General features: G+C 34.5%; 2 protein-coding genes across 2 annotated transcripts; one reads left to right on the top strand and one right to left on the bottom strand.

Moving 5' to 3' along the window:
* The first annotated feature begins 432 nt into the window (after positions 1-432).
* LOC123694969 (tigger transposable element-derived protein 4-like) lies at positions 433-1,993 on the top strand. Its single transcript, XM_045640618.1, has one exon. It carries the CDS (start codon positions 433-435, stop codon positions 1,900-1,902), a length of 1,470 nt encoding a protein of 489 aa, XP_045496574.1. The 3' UTR covers positions 1,903-1,993.
* Positions 1,994-2,736: 743 nt separating this feature from the next.
* Positions 2,737-17,122, bottom strand: LOC123694967 (soluble guanylate cyclase 89Db-like). Its single transcript, XM_045640613.1, has 14 exons — positions 16,984-17,122; positions 15,466-15,543; positions 14,674-15,392; positions 14,412-14,605; positions 13,619-13,743; positions 8,623-8,754; positions 8,015-8,116; positions 7,514-7,680; positions 6,737-7,007; positions 6,228-6,371; positions 5,696-5,825; positions 4,434-4,543; positions 3,228-3,317; positions 2,737-3,000 (listed from the first exon to the last, which is right to left on the bottom strand). The coding sequence occupies exons 1-14, from the start codon at positions 17,023-17,025 to the stop codon at positions 2,899-2,901; spliced, it is 2,406 nt and encodes an 801-aa protein (XP_045496569.1). The 5' UTR covers positions 17,026-17,122; the 3' UTR covers positions 2,737-2,898.
* Positions 17,123-19,900: the final 2,778 nt, after the last annotated feature.

Genomic DNA, 19,900 nt, shown 5'->3' with positions numbered 1-19,900 from the left:
CGGCATGTCCAAGAACCTTATTTATTTGGCACTTTTAATACATACAACATTTTTATTTTTATGGTACTTATTTTTTGGGTTCCACAGGCAGTTTTAACTCTGATAGAGCTCAATAAATTTAAATGTTTCCTCGTTACTCATATTGTTCGCCATTTTGTCAAGTTAGGTGTTAATTCGCCGCAAGAAAAAAACGTGCACTCCTGATCGCTGCTACAGTCAAACTGATCGCGCGGCCAATGTGTGGATGGTGCGCCAAGCTTGCGACAAGTGTCCTTTGATGGTTCCGACACCGCGCGGCAAGCTCGCAAGCGCGCTGGCCAACGTTCAAATACCTACCACCAGCGCGCGAACGCCCGTTCTACACATTGGACAAGTGCATGTGCCAACGCGCTCGCCAACGCGTTGGCCTATGTGTAGTGCCGGCATTACAAAATGACTACAATTAAGCGAAAGGCCTTGTCAATTCAAGAAAAAATTAAGATATTGAATGTTTTTGATAAAAAATCACAAACTAAAAATCAAACTCAGTTAGCTGCCGAGCTTCAGTTGCCAGTGTCGACGTTACGTACCATTTTGAAGAATAGAGAAGAAATCAAGGAAAAATACAGATTGGGAGGTGTGCAGAGAAAAAAACAAAAGGTAGGAAAGTTTGATAAATTAGAAAAAGTTTTGGTGGAATGGTTTCATCAAGCTCGGGCTTTAAAACTGCCCATAAGTGGGCCTATAATATGCGAAAAAGCGCGTAAAATTGCTGAATGCTTACAAATTGCTGATTTTAACGCTTCAAATGGCTGGATAGATCGTTTTAAAAATCGCCACGGCATTGTGTACCGTCAAATCAGTGGGGAATCGGAGACAGTAGCCCAACAAGATGTTGATAGATGGATGGCAACACTTCCCGAATTGTTACAAAATTACGAACCGCGAGACATTTTTAACGCAGGCGAGTTCGGTTTATTTTTTAAATTAATGCCAGATAAATCCTATGTTTTCAAGGGAGAGACTTGTCACGATGGCAAAGCAAGTAAAGAGAGACTGACTGTCCCGGCCTGTGCCAATTCTGATGGGTCAGAAAAGTTACGTTTGCTGGTGATTGGTAAGGCGAAAAATCCACGTTGTTTTAAAAACGTAAGATCACTCCCTGTAACATATGATGCTCAATCTCGATCTTGGATGACCGCCATTCGATTCATCGATTGGTTAAAAGCTCTAGATGATCACCTCCAGATTAAATGTAGACGCATAATTCTCTTCATTGATAACTGCCCCGCTCACCCTAAAGGTGTTGAACTAAACAATATCAAGCTTGTTTACTTACCTCCAAATTCGACAAGCAAGTTACAACCGATGGATCAGGGTATCATTAAGGTCCTTAAACAAGGTTACAGGACAAGATTAGTACATCGCTATCTTCGAGAAATAGAAGACCCTGATAGCAAGCGACCCTTGACTGTACATGATGCAATTCTAAACATTGCAGCAGCTTGGGAAGCAATTAAGCCTGAAACCATTCAAAATTGTTTCAAGAAATCAGGTTTCAGAAATAACGAGGTTGAGGTCGTGTTGGAAGAAGAAGAACCCGTAATACTGCAGGGTTTTCCTGGATATTCTTCCATTGATGATAATGTGGCATCGTACGAAATTCAATCAATTGAAGATCTTATTGAGAATGTGAATAATACACAAGAAGAGGCTGAAAGTGATAATGATCAAGAAGATGAGTCAACTCCGATTTTGTCACACGCCCAGGCATTATCAGCAGTTAATGATTTAAGACGCTATGTAACTTCTTTGAATCAAAGCGAAGACGCACTACAAAAGTTAAATTACGTTGAAAATCTTGTAATTTCTAATGCCTCAAAATCTTTTTGTCGAACTAAAATAAGTGATTATTTTAAATAACGTGATAGATACACGGCACTTTATATAACGTAGGTACATAATTTTTAAATGTATAATTCAATACCTAATATTAATACATACGTATGTAGTAGGTCCGTTTTTTATTTCCCTATATCCCGTATAATACGCTTTCCCGCTTAAGACGCGTTTTTGGTTGAGTCCCTGTGAAATCGTCTTAAACGGGTTTTACTGTATAAGCTTCTTGGAAGCTCCAAATGCTCCGTAATTTACTAATTCCGATAGATAGCGCTGTCGGTCGGAGGGCTTGTTGGTACATATTGATTTTATCTCGTCATAGTATTTTTAATATGTATTTTGTTTTATCATAAAAATTTTAACTAATAAAAACAATAAGGATAGACAATATTCGATAATGTACACATAGGTATCGTAAAGTGCTAGATGGTAAAATAAAGTATTAAGATTAAATTAAATAAACAAGCTATATTTTTATTTATATTCACTGTTCTGATACTTTAACTTTAAACAATGGGTAATAAACATCTGGAATATGTCAATGCACGTAGGTATCTAATAGGTAAGTACAATGGCAGATTGTCGATTGTAACAGCCTTATAGTCACAACTTCAGGATCATTAAAAAATCTAAAAATTACACTAGGTATAATAAGAAAAATATATGAAATTATTAAATTGTAGCCGATCCCTGAGGGGTGAAGAAAGTTTGTGTAATAATGATCTAAGGTTCATTCATAGTACCTATTATATTATCTCTGGTACAATGTGGGGCCAAAATATACAAATAACAAACTACAGGTAAAGCCGATTTAAGCGTGATGAAAATATATTCAAAAACAGCAATAAAACACATCTGTAGAAGTAGAATATAAGTGTTTATTTCCGTTGACCAAAAAATTAATTAATCGACATTTATAGAACTTCACGCAACATTTAATTCATTCATAGGTTTAATACCAATATTTTATGGTTTAATTGACGAAGTGAAAACGATTGTGTTATAAAATGTAGAATGTTTTTAATTATCGCCACATAGCATAGAGAATAATTGCAAGGCTTCATCCTGTTCATCTTCCTCCACCTCGCCTTCCAGCCAGAAGGTCTCCATCATGCCTTTACCCTGGAATTAATAATTAATCGAAATCTATAGATAAATGCTTTAAAAAATCGTAAGCAATTTCAAATAATATTGCTCCATTTTCTGAACATAGATCGCTTTACTACAAGTATTCGATTTTTATCATCTTCAGACAAATATTTTAGAATATTTTTGCGTACGACGTAACACAAACTTAATGTTACATACTCATAATTGATATCTTTATTTTATTAAGAAAAAATTATCACCTTAACTTTAATAAGACCTCTCTTCCGAAGTCGGAACCTCCCGGCGGGTAATTCTTCTGCTGTTTGCGCTGATATTTGTATACGACCCGGCTGAAAATTTAAGAAAATAAAATAATATAGTATAAAATGTGCATTCTCACACTCGATGGCGGAGTGCAATTAAATGGACAGCATAAGGTGATAGGGTATGCCGACGATCTTGCTTTACTAGGAGGTAGGAAGGAAGAGATAGTGTGTTCCGCACTCACCCTGGAAAGGGAAGCAAATAAAATAGGCTTGTGAATCAACCACGGCAAAAGCGAATACATGCATATGCGCCGATACAAAAACAGCAGGATACCTAGGATCGACCTGTTAGTAGGAGACACTGTCTATAAAGGTGTGGACAAATTTAAATACCTGGGATGCACTGTGACCGATACGTACACGAGGGAAGAGGAAATTGATATAAGAATACAAAATACCCTCCGCTGCAGTGCAGCCTTACATAAAATACTGGTGTCGAAGATCCTCAGCAGACAAACAAAAATCTTAATCTATAAAATCATATTAAGACCTATATTAATGTACGGCTGTGAGACATGGACACTAACACAAAAGGAAGAAGGCAAGCTCCTAGTCACTGAGAGGAAGATCTTGAGAAAGATGTTTGGGCCAGTGCTAACTGAAGAAGGAATTTGGAGGAGGAGGAAAAACTTGGAACTTGAAGACCTAATGGCTGAGCCAAATATCATCGGTGAGATTAAATCGCAAAGACTCCGATGGCTCGGCCATGTAGAAAGAATGGGGAAAGATCGAGCAGCGAAACGAGCGTACCTGGGACGCCGTCCGGTTGGGCGTCCTAGGTACCGCTGGAAAGACGAAATCGCCAAAGACCTGCGCACCCTCCAAATCGAAAACTGGCAAGAGAAGGCGCAGGATAGAGTAAAATGGAGGCTCTTATTGTCGGAGGACAAGACTCACTTTGGGTCCCTGCGCCACTCCAGTAAGTAAGTAAGTAAGTATAAAATGTGCACACTCACAAATTCAAGTCACTTGGTATTTTTACTATACTTATGGAATTCCCATATTATAGAGAAAAAATTTAGGTACTTAGGTACCTACTAAAAATTAATGCAATAAATACTGCCAATAATATGAGTTTAGATTTCAGTACAAATTAACAAAATAAGTAAAATAATCGATTAATTTGAAAGTATTTTGTACCTCGCTAGTAGTCTGCATGCGACTAGCAGTGTTAACGGTGTCTCCCACAAGGCAGTAGCGCGGTTGGCGGAGCCCTAGTACTCCGGCACGACACGGGCCTGAATGTATACCTGGAATATGTAATTTGGCTATTTAATTTTTTTTTAATGTGATCATTTAAAAAAATGGCCGAATTTTGTGTGATTGTTCGCAATTTTTTTGCAAACTTTAATGTAATTTGTGTATAGTTTTCAAGATTAAATTGTATGAAAAAAAGACAGCTATTGTATTTGTAACTTGACACGTCACTGGTTCCTGCAGTGCACAGTACGTAGTTTGATAGTTGGTAATAGTTAGTGTCCAATGCGCAATATACAGGCTGGAGCATGTTGTATAGCGTGTAGTGTGAAGCAAAACGGGCCCCACCATAGAAATCTAAATAACAAGACACATAGAAGTGCTATAATGACATAATTCGTATGAAAACCGCTGTCGCCAAAATCAACACATTTAAACCGATAGCTAAACAATACACACAAGTAAACTACCTATGCCTTTTATTGGTCAGCTTGATTTTAGTGAAAACTAACTTAAATATTAAATTAAGCTTTTTAATATGTATCCTAACGCACGAATTTACGGTTTATTTTAGAATAACATCCCTAAGTATATGAGACGTTTTGTTTCTTTTTGCTCCAATACGAAAAAATTCGGCTTTTCTACAACAGACGTTGTCAATTTTCAATAGATATAACTTTGAACATAAACTCATAGAAATAAGGTTGAAATTTGTGTTAAACGTGATAATAAGAATGGTCGGCTGTGTCATTCATTGTTATTTCGATTACTATGGTGACACTCGTAATACTTGTAAATATTCTTTAATTTTAAGGAAAAACGGCATTATTTCTAAAAAACATATTTACCGATGAGATGTTATTCCTTTATTAGTATAATTACAACTTGTGGAAGTATTTCCGCAATGGGAAATGCTGAAACACACCATGTTTACACACGCACGTCTCTAGAGCAACTGAACAGCGACGAACGCACTTGTGGTATGGTTACCACCTGAGCGGCGACAATGTCACGCGCGCTTACGACTTCTAGTGTCTTGTTATTTAGATTTCTATGGGCCCCACTCTTTTTGCTTCACATTTTTTTGCTTGACAACTTCCGCAAGGTGTGTAGCCAGCGGACCATGTTTAGAATGCAGTGTGCAGATAACTCTATGCAGTTTACAGTATGCAGAATATACAATGTACACAATACAGTATACTCACCAATAGTAAGTATGGGCAGCGCGCGCGAGATAGCGAGCGCAGCGCCCGCAGCGCACTCGGCGTGCGCTCGCCTCCTCCGCCGCTCCGGCGCGCCTGCCACCACCATGTATACCGTGCCCACTGTTTCCACCTATACGATTTTGTAAACTAATATTTTGTAATAAATTAACGAATTGTAATTGATATTAACATTTGAAAACTGTTATTTCCTAATTAAATGTGCATTAGATTGTACTTAAGAATGTATCATGTAATAAATGTAATCTGTATCCGTTGTCGGAAGTTCTAAAATAAATAAACAAATAAAGATATAAAGCTCACTACTCCATCTATAATGCTTAACCTGTATACATGAACAGAATCCGTATAATTGTGGAATTATTGTCAAATGATTGGCTCATATGAGTAAAAGTCACAAATAAAACAAAAAACAACAGGAAATTTTGTCAACTCTATAAGCCAGACCATATTATATTATCATGTAGACGTCATGTTGCGAATAACTTCTCTTCGAAACTATAGCCCCACTCACTTTATAAACCTGGTGCGTATCCAACAAGCGATCGATCCTCGAATACACATCGTTCATGTAACTGACGGTCGCCATGACGTCCTCCCGCGTGCCCGTCTCAGTGAGCTGGACTCCGCAGAACATTACGGTTACGCAGTCGAAGTTCTGAGGGTTGTAGATAAATAATTGTACTGTATAGTTATTATAGTGTAGTAGCTTGATAAAGGCGTAAATGTAAGAGATTCGTAGAAAAGCATGGAAGTACACTATTTGCCAAGTTAAAGTTATAAAAATAGGCTGGTCCAAAACTGTTTAGTAATTACAGGTGATGCAAACTTTTGTACCGATGCAGCCAGCAGGTTAATATGGCACTTGCAAAGAATGCTGTCGAAAATTTAAGATGCACTAAAACACTACAGCAAAGCAACATTTTGCAACAAATTTCCAAATTAAATCTACACAAAATTACCTATTTCTTCAATCATATGACCAATTGTAATTATGTAGATATTTTATATAGAAAATCGTACCTCAGCCATTGGTGATTTGCCACACCTCAACTGATCAGCAATAGTCTTCGGTATCATAGAGTACAACAACTGGTCTCCCTTCTTCTTCCACTGGTCCAGAAGTCGACAGGATTTCTCTAGTGTCATACTGCGGCTTTCTGCTTTCTCAAAGAGTAACTCCAGTCTGGATAAATGCTGCCATCCTTGTAGGAGCATCTCCTTGGAAAGCCCATGGCCGTTCATGTCCGCTAAGCAGAGTCCGGCTTGACGGAGTTCGTCTAGATCGTTGAATCTGAAATTTTAGTGTTCAGAATGTGATTTTAAATTAATACTTAAATTATTAGGTTGTGATAAGCCACGAGTCGATACTACAACATCTCTTCCCACTAAACCAACTAAGAGTGCTTTAATGTAGTGGGAACATAACATATCAGATGATGATGATGTAACAAACTAAATAATTAAACACAAGAATTATGCGCATCAATCTCCTTCAACAAATATTATATCGGTCCCTTCAGCAGTACCTACATATCTTGCGCCGTGCGAGACGTGCCGTAAGTCACAATATATTCTTCAATAAACCAATTAAAACACGGCCTGTTTCTTTGCAGGGAACATTAATGAGATGATGATGATGTAACCGACAAAATGAATATATCCACACACATAGCACTACACAGATATATTAGCGCATCGGTTTCCTCCCACGAACAGAACGTTGAAGAGCATATCCATTATTTACCACCTAGACTCTAGAGATATCTTCTCCATAAACTATACTAATCAATCACATACATAGGACTACACAGGAATATAAGGGCATCAATTTCCTCCAGCAAATATATCGGTCCCTTGAGCAGAACAGATCGTGCGCCGTGCGAGCCGCGCCGCGAGTCGGCCACGTTGCGCGCGCGCCAACGGAGCAGTTCCAACTCGAACATCATGTTTTGCATGCATACCACCTGAAAATGGACAATTTTTTTTGCACTTTTTTTAAATTTTATGTGAATAAGAAGTAGCATATAAATCGTTAATTTATCAATTCAAAATGTTTTGCAATAAAATTCTCTTGAAAAATAGAGAAGTAAAAAGACAACATTCTTCACGCTTCACCATAGTAACTAGAAACAAACAAACAAACAAAAGTAAGCAGTATTTGTAAGTACAGAAAACTAAAATTTATTTATTTATTTTATTGATTTTTTGGAACTCTTACAATTGATTATGATCAATAAAATAAAGTAAATAAGAAGCATTCTCAAAGAAATAAATGTTGACTGAATTATTTATTCTTACCTTATCCCAAGTAAAAGAAACTTTAGGCTTTCTGAGTCTCAATACCTCATTGATTGGAGATTTGTGAATACGGTTCAACGGTCCTCCCCACGCTTCCACCAACTGAAATTATATTTTTTGTATATTATATCTATAAAAGGAAATTTGCGTCGTATTATAAACTAGCTGCGCTCCGCGGTTTCACTCGCGTGGCTCTGCTCCTGTTGGTCTTAGCGTGATGATAGCTGATAATTAGCCTTTAGCCTTCCTCGATGAATGGGCTATCTAACACCGAAAGAATTTTTCAAATCTGACCAGTAGTTCCTTAGATTAGCGCATTCAAACAAACAAACAAACTCGTCAGCTTTATAATATTAGTCTGGATAAGTTAGTGAGCTCTATTGTCATCAAAAATAAGTTTTAAAATTTGGCTTAGGTTCAAAATTCTATGTGCATACTGCATAGTGCATACCCACTGGGAAAAGCGACCCAAATCGATGTTAGGCCATTTCTCCTAAAACCAAATGTTTGATGACGATAGTGCCTATTAAGGCCCATAATTTTTTAAGTAAATGTTACTTTGGCAGTTTAAACAGTTCAGCTTAGTTCGAAGCCATATTTTACGATACCTTTTCACCAGCGACCAATATTTTCATTTTTCTATCCAAAAGTACACCAAATGGGAAGAGTTGTAAAAGTAACGATGCGGGTACAGCCGGCAGAAGACACGGTAGAGATTTCTTTGCCATTAGCGATTGAACCTGAAAATATAACAAAACTGTAAACTAGAGATACAAATTACACTACAATCCCTACTTAATATTATAAATGCGAAAGTAACTCTGTCTGTCTGTCTGTTATGCTTTCCCGCTTAAATCTCTCAACCGATTTTGATGTAATTTGGCACAGACAATCTTTAGACCTGGAGAAAGAACATATGCTACCTTTTATTGCGAAATAAGTACGACGGGCGAAGCCGGGGCGGACCGCTAGTGTACTAGATAATACAACGAAACAAACGAATCCTTATAAAACAAAGAGTATGTTATATACTATAATATAGAGTTTAATTAAAAATCTATTGAATAGATATAACTCAGTCAAACTGTAATATTATGTTTTCTGTATAAATGCAAAGATACAGACATCAGATACTTTATAAGAATTTTTCCGCTTTTTAACCGACTTCAAAAAAAAGGAGGAGGTTATCAATTCGGCCGGTATATTTTTTTTTTTATGTATGTACACCGTTTACTCCGAGGTTTCTGAACCGATTTACGTGATTCTTTTTTTGTTCGATGCGGGATGGTGTCGAATTGGTCCCATAAAAATTTTATTCGGATAGGCCCAGTAGTTTTTATTTATGAGCATTTTTGTCTGTAGGTATTTGTAAATTTTGCAAGTGCAAGTTTGAAGTCGGTTGTTTTTAACGCAGTTATCACTTGTTACCTTCTACTGTTTGTAGCCTTGATGAATAAAATATGCCTGAAACTGTATACGGCCCTTAAAATAAAAAGAAACTCCAAATCAGGGGTTTTTCCCACGCAATTATTTATAAATTTCCTAGAATTTCGTGTTAGGAAAATCGTGTTTCGTATTTTTAGAAAGAAGCAAAATAATGAAGGTTTAAGGAATTCAATAAGGACACAATATGTGACAAGGTGACAACCCTTAGCATAATATTATCTTAACAAGTTTTTCCTAATCCGTTAATATTTTTGGCTAAAATATTTTTATACCTGTTGCACTACTACTTGAATTAAATGCATGCTTACAAAATAGTGAATAATTTTCAATTTTGCATCTGCTCGTCAAATTGATAATCTAATTTGAAATCGGTAAAAAATTAGAAGATGTTTGCACGGATAAGGAAGCAGACTTGTAATTGAATTCTTTAAAACAATTGAAGCAAATTTATTACGAACTTTACCAAAACATCTGAACGAAAATTGTCTTATAATTCCAAATTTTCTCGAGAGAATTTGGGCGCTTATATTTATTACTAAATTGGATTCTCAAGGATATAACGAAGTTTTAGAGGTCCTATTTTATTACGCTGTAAGGATAAATTTGGTAAGTTAATGGAAAGACTTAATAGTAAAACCTTTACATTATAGATATTTGAAAATACAGAGTACCAGCTAATCTTAGATTAAGGATTGGTCTCCGCGCGCGCTACGACTAGATACCGCCGGCGTACTCGAAAAATGCGGCAACTAAAAGTACGCCGAAATCGGCGTACCCGAGCCAGTCGTGTCACAAGCATTGTATGGAGAGGGCGTACCGATAGTTTCTAAAGATTTTGGACAAAACCTGAAGTAAAATGCCTGTTTGTGCCATAAAACTGTTTAAAAAAAATACAACAAATAATAAGAAAGACACTGGGATCACGTACCATCAGAAATAATCGTATTATTCGATATTTCACCTGTACTTTGAAAATGTTGTTTACGAAAATACGACGCCATTTATGCCCGGTTCCTATATTCAACGGATCGTCATAGTATCAAAGCTACTATCCGTTTTTCTAGAACTAACTACGAGTCGTTATTACCGTTCCACAATTTTATTTCTTGACGTGCTATCGACGGACATCCGTTGGTCATAAAAATACCGAGCCCTCTTCACTCACAGATGTGCGTTTCGTTATAAGCCAAATTGAAATTAAAATAACACAAAATTCAGGACAAAATAAGTTAAATATACAGCCGAATTATAAACTTTAAGAATAAAGTTTCTTATTAATAAAGAACTAATACTAAAGAACTATATATTTGTAGACATCTGCGTGATAATTTTCCTTCTAAACAACCTAATGCGTTACACAGAAAGCAAAAACGGAACGTTTTTCTCGCGCACGCGTGCATTGCTTGTCAGTTGTCAAATTATTGTCATTCATTGTTGATTGATGATTCATTGTCAAGTTTTATAATTAAAGAATAACAATACAACGACCACTGTTTATATATTTATTAAAAATGGATATTACGCCGGTAAGTACGCCTTTATATTTCTTCTTTAAAATCGTCTGCCGCTTACTTTTTGCTTCGGACACTTTTAAAGTCAAACATATATTTCTGTTACAGAAATCGAAGAAGGCTATGAGTAAAGACGAGATTGCTCAATTATTATAACCAGTAAGGAGACTAATGCTTCTACGAATAAATTAAAGGATGAATGTTGGACTTCGTTGACCAACACATTTAATGCAAAAATTGGTCAAATACCTACCAGGAAAACTTTTTATTTTCAGCCAAAAAATTCAAACATAATAAGGATGATGGACAAATATTATGAAGAAAAAATTGAAATACTGAACACACAATAATTGAAATACTGAACACACAATAACTAATTAATTTTTGTATATTATTAAGCAATATATCTAGACATACGGTAGAAAAAGAATTTGTTAGGTAGTGCTAAATGTAAATCTTATGTAAAAAATGTATTTAGTTCAGAGAGCCTATTACAGCGTTAAGGAATATAATATAGAAGATGATAATCGATGGAGGGTTGTCGTGTAAGAATCACAGGACAGTTCTTTGGCATATATTATGTAGTTACATATTACTATGTACAATTAAACTGTAATAAAGAAATAAAACTTTTATTCCATTTTATTATGTACTTTTATTTATTTTTTATTATTTACAATACAATGTTTAAAAAATTGATTTCTACATTGCAAACATAGACATACATATAAATATACTAGTGGTCCGCCCCGGCTTCGCCCTTGAAATACTGAACACACAATAACTAATTAATTTTTGTATATTATTAAGCAATATATCTAGACACACGGTAGAAAAAGAATTTGTTAGTGCTAAATATAAATCTTATGTAAAAAATGTATTTAGTTCAGAGAGCCTATTACAGCGTTAAGGAATATTTAATATAGAAGATGATAATCGATGGAGGGTTGTCGTGTAAGAATCACAGGACAGTTCTTTGGAATATATTATGTAGTTACATATTACTATGTAAAATTAAACATAGTTATAAAGAAATAAAACTTTTATTCCATTTTATTACTTATGTACTTTTATTTATTTTTTATTATTTACAATACAATGTTTAAAAAATTGATTTCTACATTGCAAACATAGACACATATATATACTAGTGGTCCGCCCCGGCTTCGCCCTTGGTACATGTTTATGTTTTCTTTCCATAATAACCATCCTCGTACTTCAAGGAACATTATAAAAGAATAATTATCGAAATCGGTCCACCCGTTCACGCGTGATGCCGTGACCAAGGGAAATAGGTCTGCCACTGATATCGATATTGTGCCTAAAGCATAGAACCTCAGCGTCAACAGTAATTGATGTTATGGAGATACCCCATGATTCCTGAAATGACAACATAAATTAGGTATGTAATAAGGTTAGACGTGTTTGGTATAATATTAATGCCTCCCTTAAACTAACCTGGCTCCTTTTATTCGTACGTCTGGATAAATTTCAAGAAGTAATTGTTCAACAGATTCTTTATCAAGTCGAAATCTCAATTGAAATTCGTAAGAATCCAGGGTCGCAAAAAAAATCCACTCCTTCTCTATAATATATACTCTTTCACGCCCACTATCTTCTTCCGAAATTCGATATAATATTAAACACTTCTCTATCACTATCTGAACTCCACATTTCGATATTGAAGCAGAAACAATGAAATAGTAAGAATTTAACCGCCCGAAATCGACGGGTAAACAAAATGCTATACGAATAGTAACTTTGACAGCATAATGACATTAAAAATATTTATAGGAACGCGATAAACTGTCTTCTCCATACAATATGCTTACCGTTCGTTAATAGTAACCCTCCCATCCGTCAGTAGGAAGCCGTCGGTAAGTTGCTTGACGAGACGTTTTTTATAGGAACGATTTTCGCTTACGCTTGGTTAATTATACTACTATTCGTAACTAAAACGGATCGTTTTTCAAATATAGGAACCGGGCATTAGTGTTGCCGTACTGCATATCCCAAAAACACACTTTTAATTTGAACTTATTTTATTCATAATGTTTTTTTTTTTTTCAATACTATTACTAACGCATATTATAAAAAAAATGATAATAACAATAATTTATTTCTGTTTAACCTTGTATATCTGACTCATATAATATATGTTATTTTTTTATTACCGCTTTTTTACTTTTAAGAAACCTTTGTGATAGTATAGTGGCATCGCAAGTGGATTTGAGTCACATGTTCATGGGTTCGATTCCCGGCAAGGCCAAAATGAAATAAAAATATTTTTCAAACTTCTTTCCAAGATAGCCCATTTCCCATTTATGGGGTAAAATTTATGTAGCTGGCAGTACAATTCTTCACACACACTAGCGTCACCTAGCGTCCTTACAAATTGCCTTACACACACTACAGAACTGAGTTGCCGCACTCACGGAGCTATTGTTTTTAGGTGGAGCGGTATCTAGTCGTAGCGAGCGCGCGGAGACCAATCCTTAATCTAAGCAGCTAATATATTCTGTGAACTACGTAAATATTTTTCTTTAATCATTTAAATACTTTTTTTAGTTTTTTAGTAAAACAATTCCAATAAATAAAAATAAAATAAACAGAAAATCAAGTACAAAGTTATTAAATTCAAACTTACATAGTCACTATTATCGAACTCCAGTCTCAGTACTGCGACATAGTAATTTCCCTCCATACTCTCTTTCATAATTGTCACTTTTAACTTCAACGAGAAAATGTCCTCTGCTATTTCGTATAATTGGCCTGAGAAAAAATATTCAATCGAATCTATTATAAAACAGAATTAATATTATGAAACAGAAGAGTTTGTTTGTTTGATTGAACGCGGTAATATCAGGAATCCTAGATTTTACCTATATTGATTTTTATGGAGAAGGAGCGAGCATCTCATCATGTTTCAAAATGGGATGAAATATTACTTTTGAGAGAAAAAATACTGTGGACCGGCTAGTTTTTCATATAACACTCAATTTTCAAAAGGTTATTCCCGTAGGATACAAGAAAAATGTTAGATAAGCTGCTGAGCTTTGTTATTTATAGACGGGACTTTTGATATCCCTAAGGATAACTATAATTTACGTTATAGTAGAATAATATTTGGGATTAGCTTCTGATTTGTGATAATAAAATATTTTTTGATATTACACACGTATCAACTTTACGTTATAGCATTTTAAATTCGAATTTTCTTCGCCACAATGTATTTGAAATGGATTATTATTGTATCGAGTCACTTATAAATTCAAGCCACACACGCGTTTTATAAATTTCTCGAATTCATAAAATTGACAATCTATACCTACTGTAAGTATTACAGCGTTATAAACATTATTAATCTTTAAATTGTGAAGTAAGTACACTATCTTTCTTATTATTTAACATAATTAAAAATTAAAAACATGTGGACCTACCCATGAGATAATGTGTATATCCAGTTCTTCCACTACTATACACCAATTCAGCTCCATGTCTATGAGCTCTGGTTAGCTGCATCCGCGGCGACCTCATACGTGGGAAGGTGAACCTCATGCGTTGATGTATGCTGTCTACAGACTGCAGGAAAGTGCAGAAGTAACGCCCTGTCGCTCGAATCATTGTATCGTACCTATAAATTGAGAAGCATTTAAATATCATGATTCAAAAATTACTAAAGACAGCATTCAGCATCATTACCCGTAATTAGAGAAGAACTTGACAAAACAGCGTCCGAAGAAGTACATAACTTTTTCCGGTGTACTGAATTTCTCTCTGAGTTCATGCAATCTGTCAACGTTCACCAAATTTAAGCTGTTAACCCTTTGTTTGATAGGAGCTGCAGAGCCCCGACGTTTGTATACATCCATAGCCAATGTGCAGCTTACTTTCCTCGGTCCCTTCATGGAACTTTTCTTCGAACATTCCGATATTGGAGAAGTTGGTTCCGATTCTTTGGACACTTCTTCAGAAACTTCTTCACTGACGACATCAGTTTCAAATTCAAGAGGTTCTTCTTTTGTCGGTTCACTTCTAAACTTCTCTAAATGAACGCCCAGGCTTCTTCTGTCTCTTATAGCGAGACGCGTAGGAGTAACATTCAGTTCTTCCAATTCGCAAATCTTTTCCGCCGGCGTGGCAGTATGTGTTGGTGACCGTATTTCTTCAGATGAGTTGTATGCTTCAATTTCTTTTTTTGTAACCGCTGTGAGAGCGTTTGTTGAACTGAAAGGGCATTTAGATGATTGGTTTCTATTATCCGTGTGAACTGACGCACTTCGCCATGCCGGTTTGGATTTCAGAGATACTTTTCTGGGAGCTGGGCTGCTTGGCGTGGAAGTTGTTGGGCTGTTTGGGTCCTTGTTTAAGAATCGAGCTAAGGCACACGCGAGCCTTAGCATGAGCGCATCTGGATATTGCTGTAATAGTTTAAATATTTTATAAGATTTATTTGTAGATGGATATTAAAGTTAAAATAACCCCTTTGTTTACCTGTCGCGTCATAAAGACGGTGTTCCTGGCACCAGCTTCTCGAAGTATAGTCTCCCATATTTCTTCCCCGCATTCTTGCTACAATTAACAACATATTACGTGTTAATGATTGTTCGAACTTAGTTGTTTCAGTAATGCTATTAGGAACTTTGTTGTGCTGAGACATTGAATTAATAATTGTATTAAGGTATAGTTGTCTAACAGAACAATATAATATTATTCCAACTCAGAGGTAATAACTCAATTAGGCTTGTCGAAAACGAGAGATATTAATGGAAAAGTGATGTAGGTATATTCTGACGTTACATATATTGTGTTCAAGACTGACATGACGAAAAAATACGAGACGAAATTCGTTTTAATTACGTCGGAGGTATTCGCAGGGTCAGTTATCTTCATTAAGTAACAGTACGTGTCGAAAACATTGACCTTGCTGGTAGCAATGTCGAAGCAGCGTGTTCATATGTCATAAAGTACAGACAAACAATGCGAAATAGTTCCCTATTGTTATTGAAGCCGTATTAAGATAATCGCAAGTCAATTTGGGCATAGAAGAAATTAATGGAGCTGTTTTAAGCGCGTGTTTATTTGATTGCTCTTTTGATTCAGGTGGTTTGTTATAATACGATCCCTACTGCGCACCTGTGATTTTATTTACCTTGTTCGCAAAATTATTTTATGTAGGTATTAATGATAGGATCAAGTCAATAAATATAATATTTCAAATTAATTTCTATTCTATTCTAATTAAGCGGAGTCGGTCGGAGTATAACAAAACTATAATGGAATTCAAAAAAAGGGTAATTTTAATAAGTTTGAATACTTTCAATTATAAAAGGTAAAGAGAGATGAAACAACTCCGACAAAAATTACGATATATAGGTACCTACTATACATCCGTACTATACGGTCATAGGTCCGGTACTTTTTTTTCTGGCAAAATGATTGACAAAGGTCAATAAAAATACACGCAAGCAATTTGAAGATACAGTGAAACTTTGAATTCAATTAAGTTTCTTATCAACTTTCCATGCCAATGCGTTAAGATTTATTTAAAGTAAAAAAAATAGGAAGGTTGCTACAGATTAGGATAATACATAATTGTTAAAAATTTTAACAATAAAATGAACGATAAGTAGTTTCGCCTATTGTTAAATATAAATAAGATTTTTAAATTTTCCAATTTGCATAAAATAATCGTGCTTTTCAGCGAAGAGTAAAAAGACAATAAAATGGATACCTGCTGAATTGAAACCCTCCTCCTTTTTTTGAAGTCGGTTAATAAGCTTTATTCTTGTTTTCAACTCTGACAATAAATATTATCGATATTTGTGTTTTTAAGTCAAATTATTTTTTCCTTTAAAAATGCTTTATTTTTTTTTAACTAAAGCTCAATACCTCTAAATACTTGATACACAACTTATTAGGTACTAAAAATTTTGTACGTTAAACAAAAATTTATTGCTTTTCTCTTCTCATAATAAATATCGTTCCAATTTTAAACAGCCCTTAACTTACCACGATGAAATGTTGAACGCTTTCCAGCAGCCAACCATACATGATTGAAAATTATATTTTTAAAATACCGTTAAAGAAAGTTACACAGATAACAAATGCATTTTTTTAAGACAGGTAAAGGACAAGTATCCTGTAAGGCTTTCGCGCGGTAACTGAACGCAAGGGGTGCTTCCGTGCTTGTCAATAGGTCATTCATTTTCACGACACCATTGTTTTCCTTATTCATCCCAGTAACAATTTGTAGGCAATGTGTATAGCAAATATGTATAAATATTGTATTATTGTTTTTATTTTTTTTATGTAAATAAACGATCGAAGTGACGAATAAAAAAGAACCGGTCACTGGCTGGATGAATTCTTAAAAAAATAAACACAATATCAATTTCAAATTTCGAATGCCATGCAAAATATATGACGATGCCACTGCAGTTTGTGTGAACTGTGAGGTCGTGTTAATAATAAGTTTTAGTTTTTATAGTATGTAGGTACTTAATTTACCTAATTTTAAATAATGACTTAACTTTCCTTATTGGGAAATTCTATATAAGTATGTTGTGCTTAAAATGTGTCATCAATAAATACGACAACATTTGTGTTTTTCTGGATAAGTCTCAAGCAGTTTACAATCAAATTATTATGATGCAAAATTTAAAATTTCGCACACGCATCAGGCCTGTTAGGAATTCACGGTATGTTCCTATTTAGCGATTGTTTAGCTTCATGCTTTGTACTTATTTATATTCATCAGCTATGTCATATTTCGACAGTGTTTTGATTTAGAAACTTTGGAAAGCACACTGTAAGTACTTAGGTACCTATACTTACTTAAAATACTTAACTATAAAATAAGTACCTAGATAATTACTTTTTTCTTATTGATATTTTAAAAGTCTTAGTTATTATTTCGTACCTGTATTTCATCGGAAATTGATTCATGTATCACTTATAATTAATAATAAATTAGGTAACAATTATTGTCATATTATGAAGAATGTAACTAACTAAGAAGATTATTTCTGTTATTTACCTTCAATTGTAATTATAAATTATTAAAAAAGTTTCTTAACTTTTAAAAGAAAGGACGTTTCTATTTCAGTTCTCCGTATACATTAACTATTCGAAGGCTATGATCTCATGAGGATCAATCAACGATGAAAACGGCTTTAATTGATTCTCTGATTTGCAGAGACAATTGCCTGCCCTTCGAAGGACGGTCATTGGTGCTTATTTGGGTTAATGTCATTTATATGAATCTTGATCTTTAGAATATTAGGAATAATTACATAATATAAGTATAAAGATAGTTTTGTTTTTTTAATTTTATAGGTATAAGGGAGTGAGGCGAATGTTCTGGAGGTCTGGAAATGCAAAAAAATAAAAACTTTTTTCTTACATTCATTTTCCATCGAGGTTTTCTTTTAAGAGTAAGTACCTAATTTTGAACGTAATTATAGCATATGGAAAAATTCTTATGAAACTTTGAAAAAAAAATTATAATATTAGCATAGTAGGTATCTATTACAATATTTCCATATTAGTCAGGACATCTTATTGTTGTTATTTTGAAAGATTTTTGAAAAAATAACCTTAATAATATGGAAAATAATTGCCATATTCAAATTCCCCCATTAATCAGCTAATTGTTCTCCATAAATATCGGTTGCTAGTTTCATGTCCACAATTAATTTGTTGACCGCTTGATAGCAATCGCGTTTGATTACAAGCTAGTTAACAGCCCTGGGGGTCAATAAAATGTTACATTAATGATACTTTTATATGAGTTTAAAGATTTTATTGATGTGTTCTGCTAAATAAAATTATGGTGAGCTTTTATGGTAAGCTTTTTAGTATGACGAGCTGCTTGCAGGTAGAAATAATCTATCAATAGGTACTTTAGATATGGTTTCGATAACAATTTAAATTTGTTAACATAAATACTACATTAAAAACATAACACAAACTCATGTGACACGATATAATTTTACGAAACTACACTTTTAAAAATAATGCTAATCATCCAGAATGACAATGACAAGCTAATCATCCAGTTCATTCTAAATAAAAAAAAAATTGAATAAATGTAAGTACGAATAAATATAATTTATTCGTATTCTTACGACTTCTTAGGAATAAATATAATTTATTCGTATTCTTACGACTTCTTAGGAATAAATATAATTTATTCGTACCGTACAAATAGTCACATCGTTATATTAAACTCACCAACGTTACTTGTTACCATAAAATCAGAGGCCCTTTGCATACGAGTTTCCACCTCCCACTAAAGTTTGTGCACGCAAATATGCGGTAGGTACGTCATATTATGGCAATAGAATCAAATCTGTAACGAAGACATTTCTCTCAATAAAGATGCCGAACGTTGTGTTTCATCCACAGAGTAGAACGAAACAGACAATTTATATGCGGGGCTAAATACGATACTGTATAATGATGTTTATTTAAGTGAAACTTCTTTATCGGGGTTGGAAAAAAATTTAGTGTAACATTTTTTCGTTACGTGTGACATTTTTCCGTTACGCGCCATCTTTTTTTATCCCTATTACGCGTGATTCGCGTATTTCTGTAAAGTTGCATAATATAGTAAATTATTTTTGATCTAAAATCTGATATCTCGAGACTCATGAATGATGACAACGAAATCGTGTTAATTTTGGGTTGTATCTACTGTAAAATATATTATGTTATACATTATTGAACGACTGCTCTGATTATATTTCAAAATGCAGGTTGCAAATAAAAGAATTACTGTAATTTAAGGTACCTATGAAGAAAAGAAAACTCAATCAGATTCAGCTTTATAATTTATTAATTAATTAATAATTTTCAATAATTTATCTCTGGCGTCTGGCACTATCGTTACTTGTTACTGTATACTTTGCCAGTTATTCTATGTTCG

Source organism: Colias croceus, chromosome 10 (genome assembly GCF_905220415.1).
Source record: "Colias croceus chromosome 10, ilColCroc2.1".
Lineage (NCBI taxonomy): Eukaryota > Metazoa > Arthropoda > Insecta > Lepidoptera > Pieridae > Colias > Colias croceus.
The sequence above is the reverse complement of the archived record's forward strand: the minus strand, read 5'-3'. Positions and strand labels throughout refer to the sequence as shown.

What these genes read in the sequence shown, in the direction of transcription:
- LOC123694969 (XM_045640618.1), top strand. Translation starts at nt 433, where the DNA reads ATGACTACAATTAAGCGAAAGGCCTTGTCAATTCAAGAAAAAATTAAG.
- LOC123694967 (XM_045640613.1), bottom strand. Translation starts at nt 17,025, where the DNA reads ATGTATGGTTGGCTGCTGGAAAGCGTTCAACATTTCATCGTG. An exon ending in GCGTTCAACATTTCATCGTG is followed by an intron (nt 15,544 to 16,983) that starts GTAAGTTAAGGG and finishes TGTTAATTGTAG; the next exon opens with CAAGAATGCGGGGAAGAAAT. An exon ending in TATTGGTCGCTGGTGAAAAG is followed by an intron (nt 8,117 to 8,622) that starts GTATCGTAAAAT and finishes ATATAATTTCAG; the next exon opens with TTGGTGGAAGCGTGGGGAGG.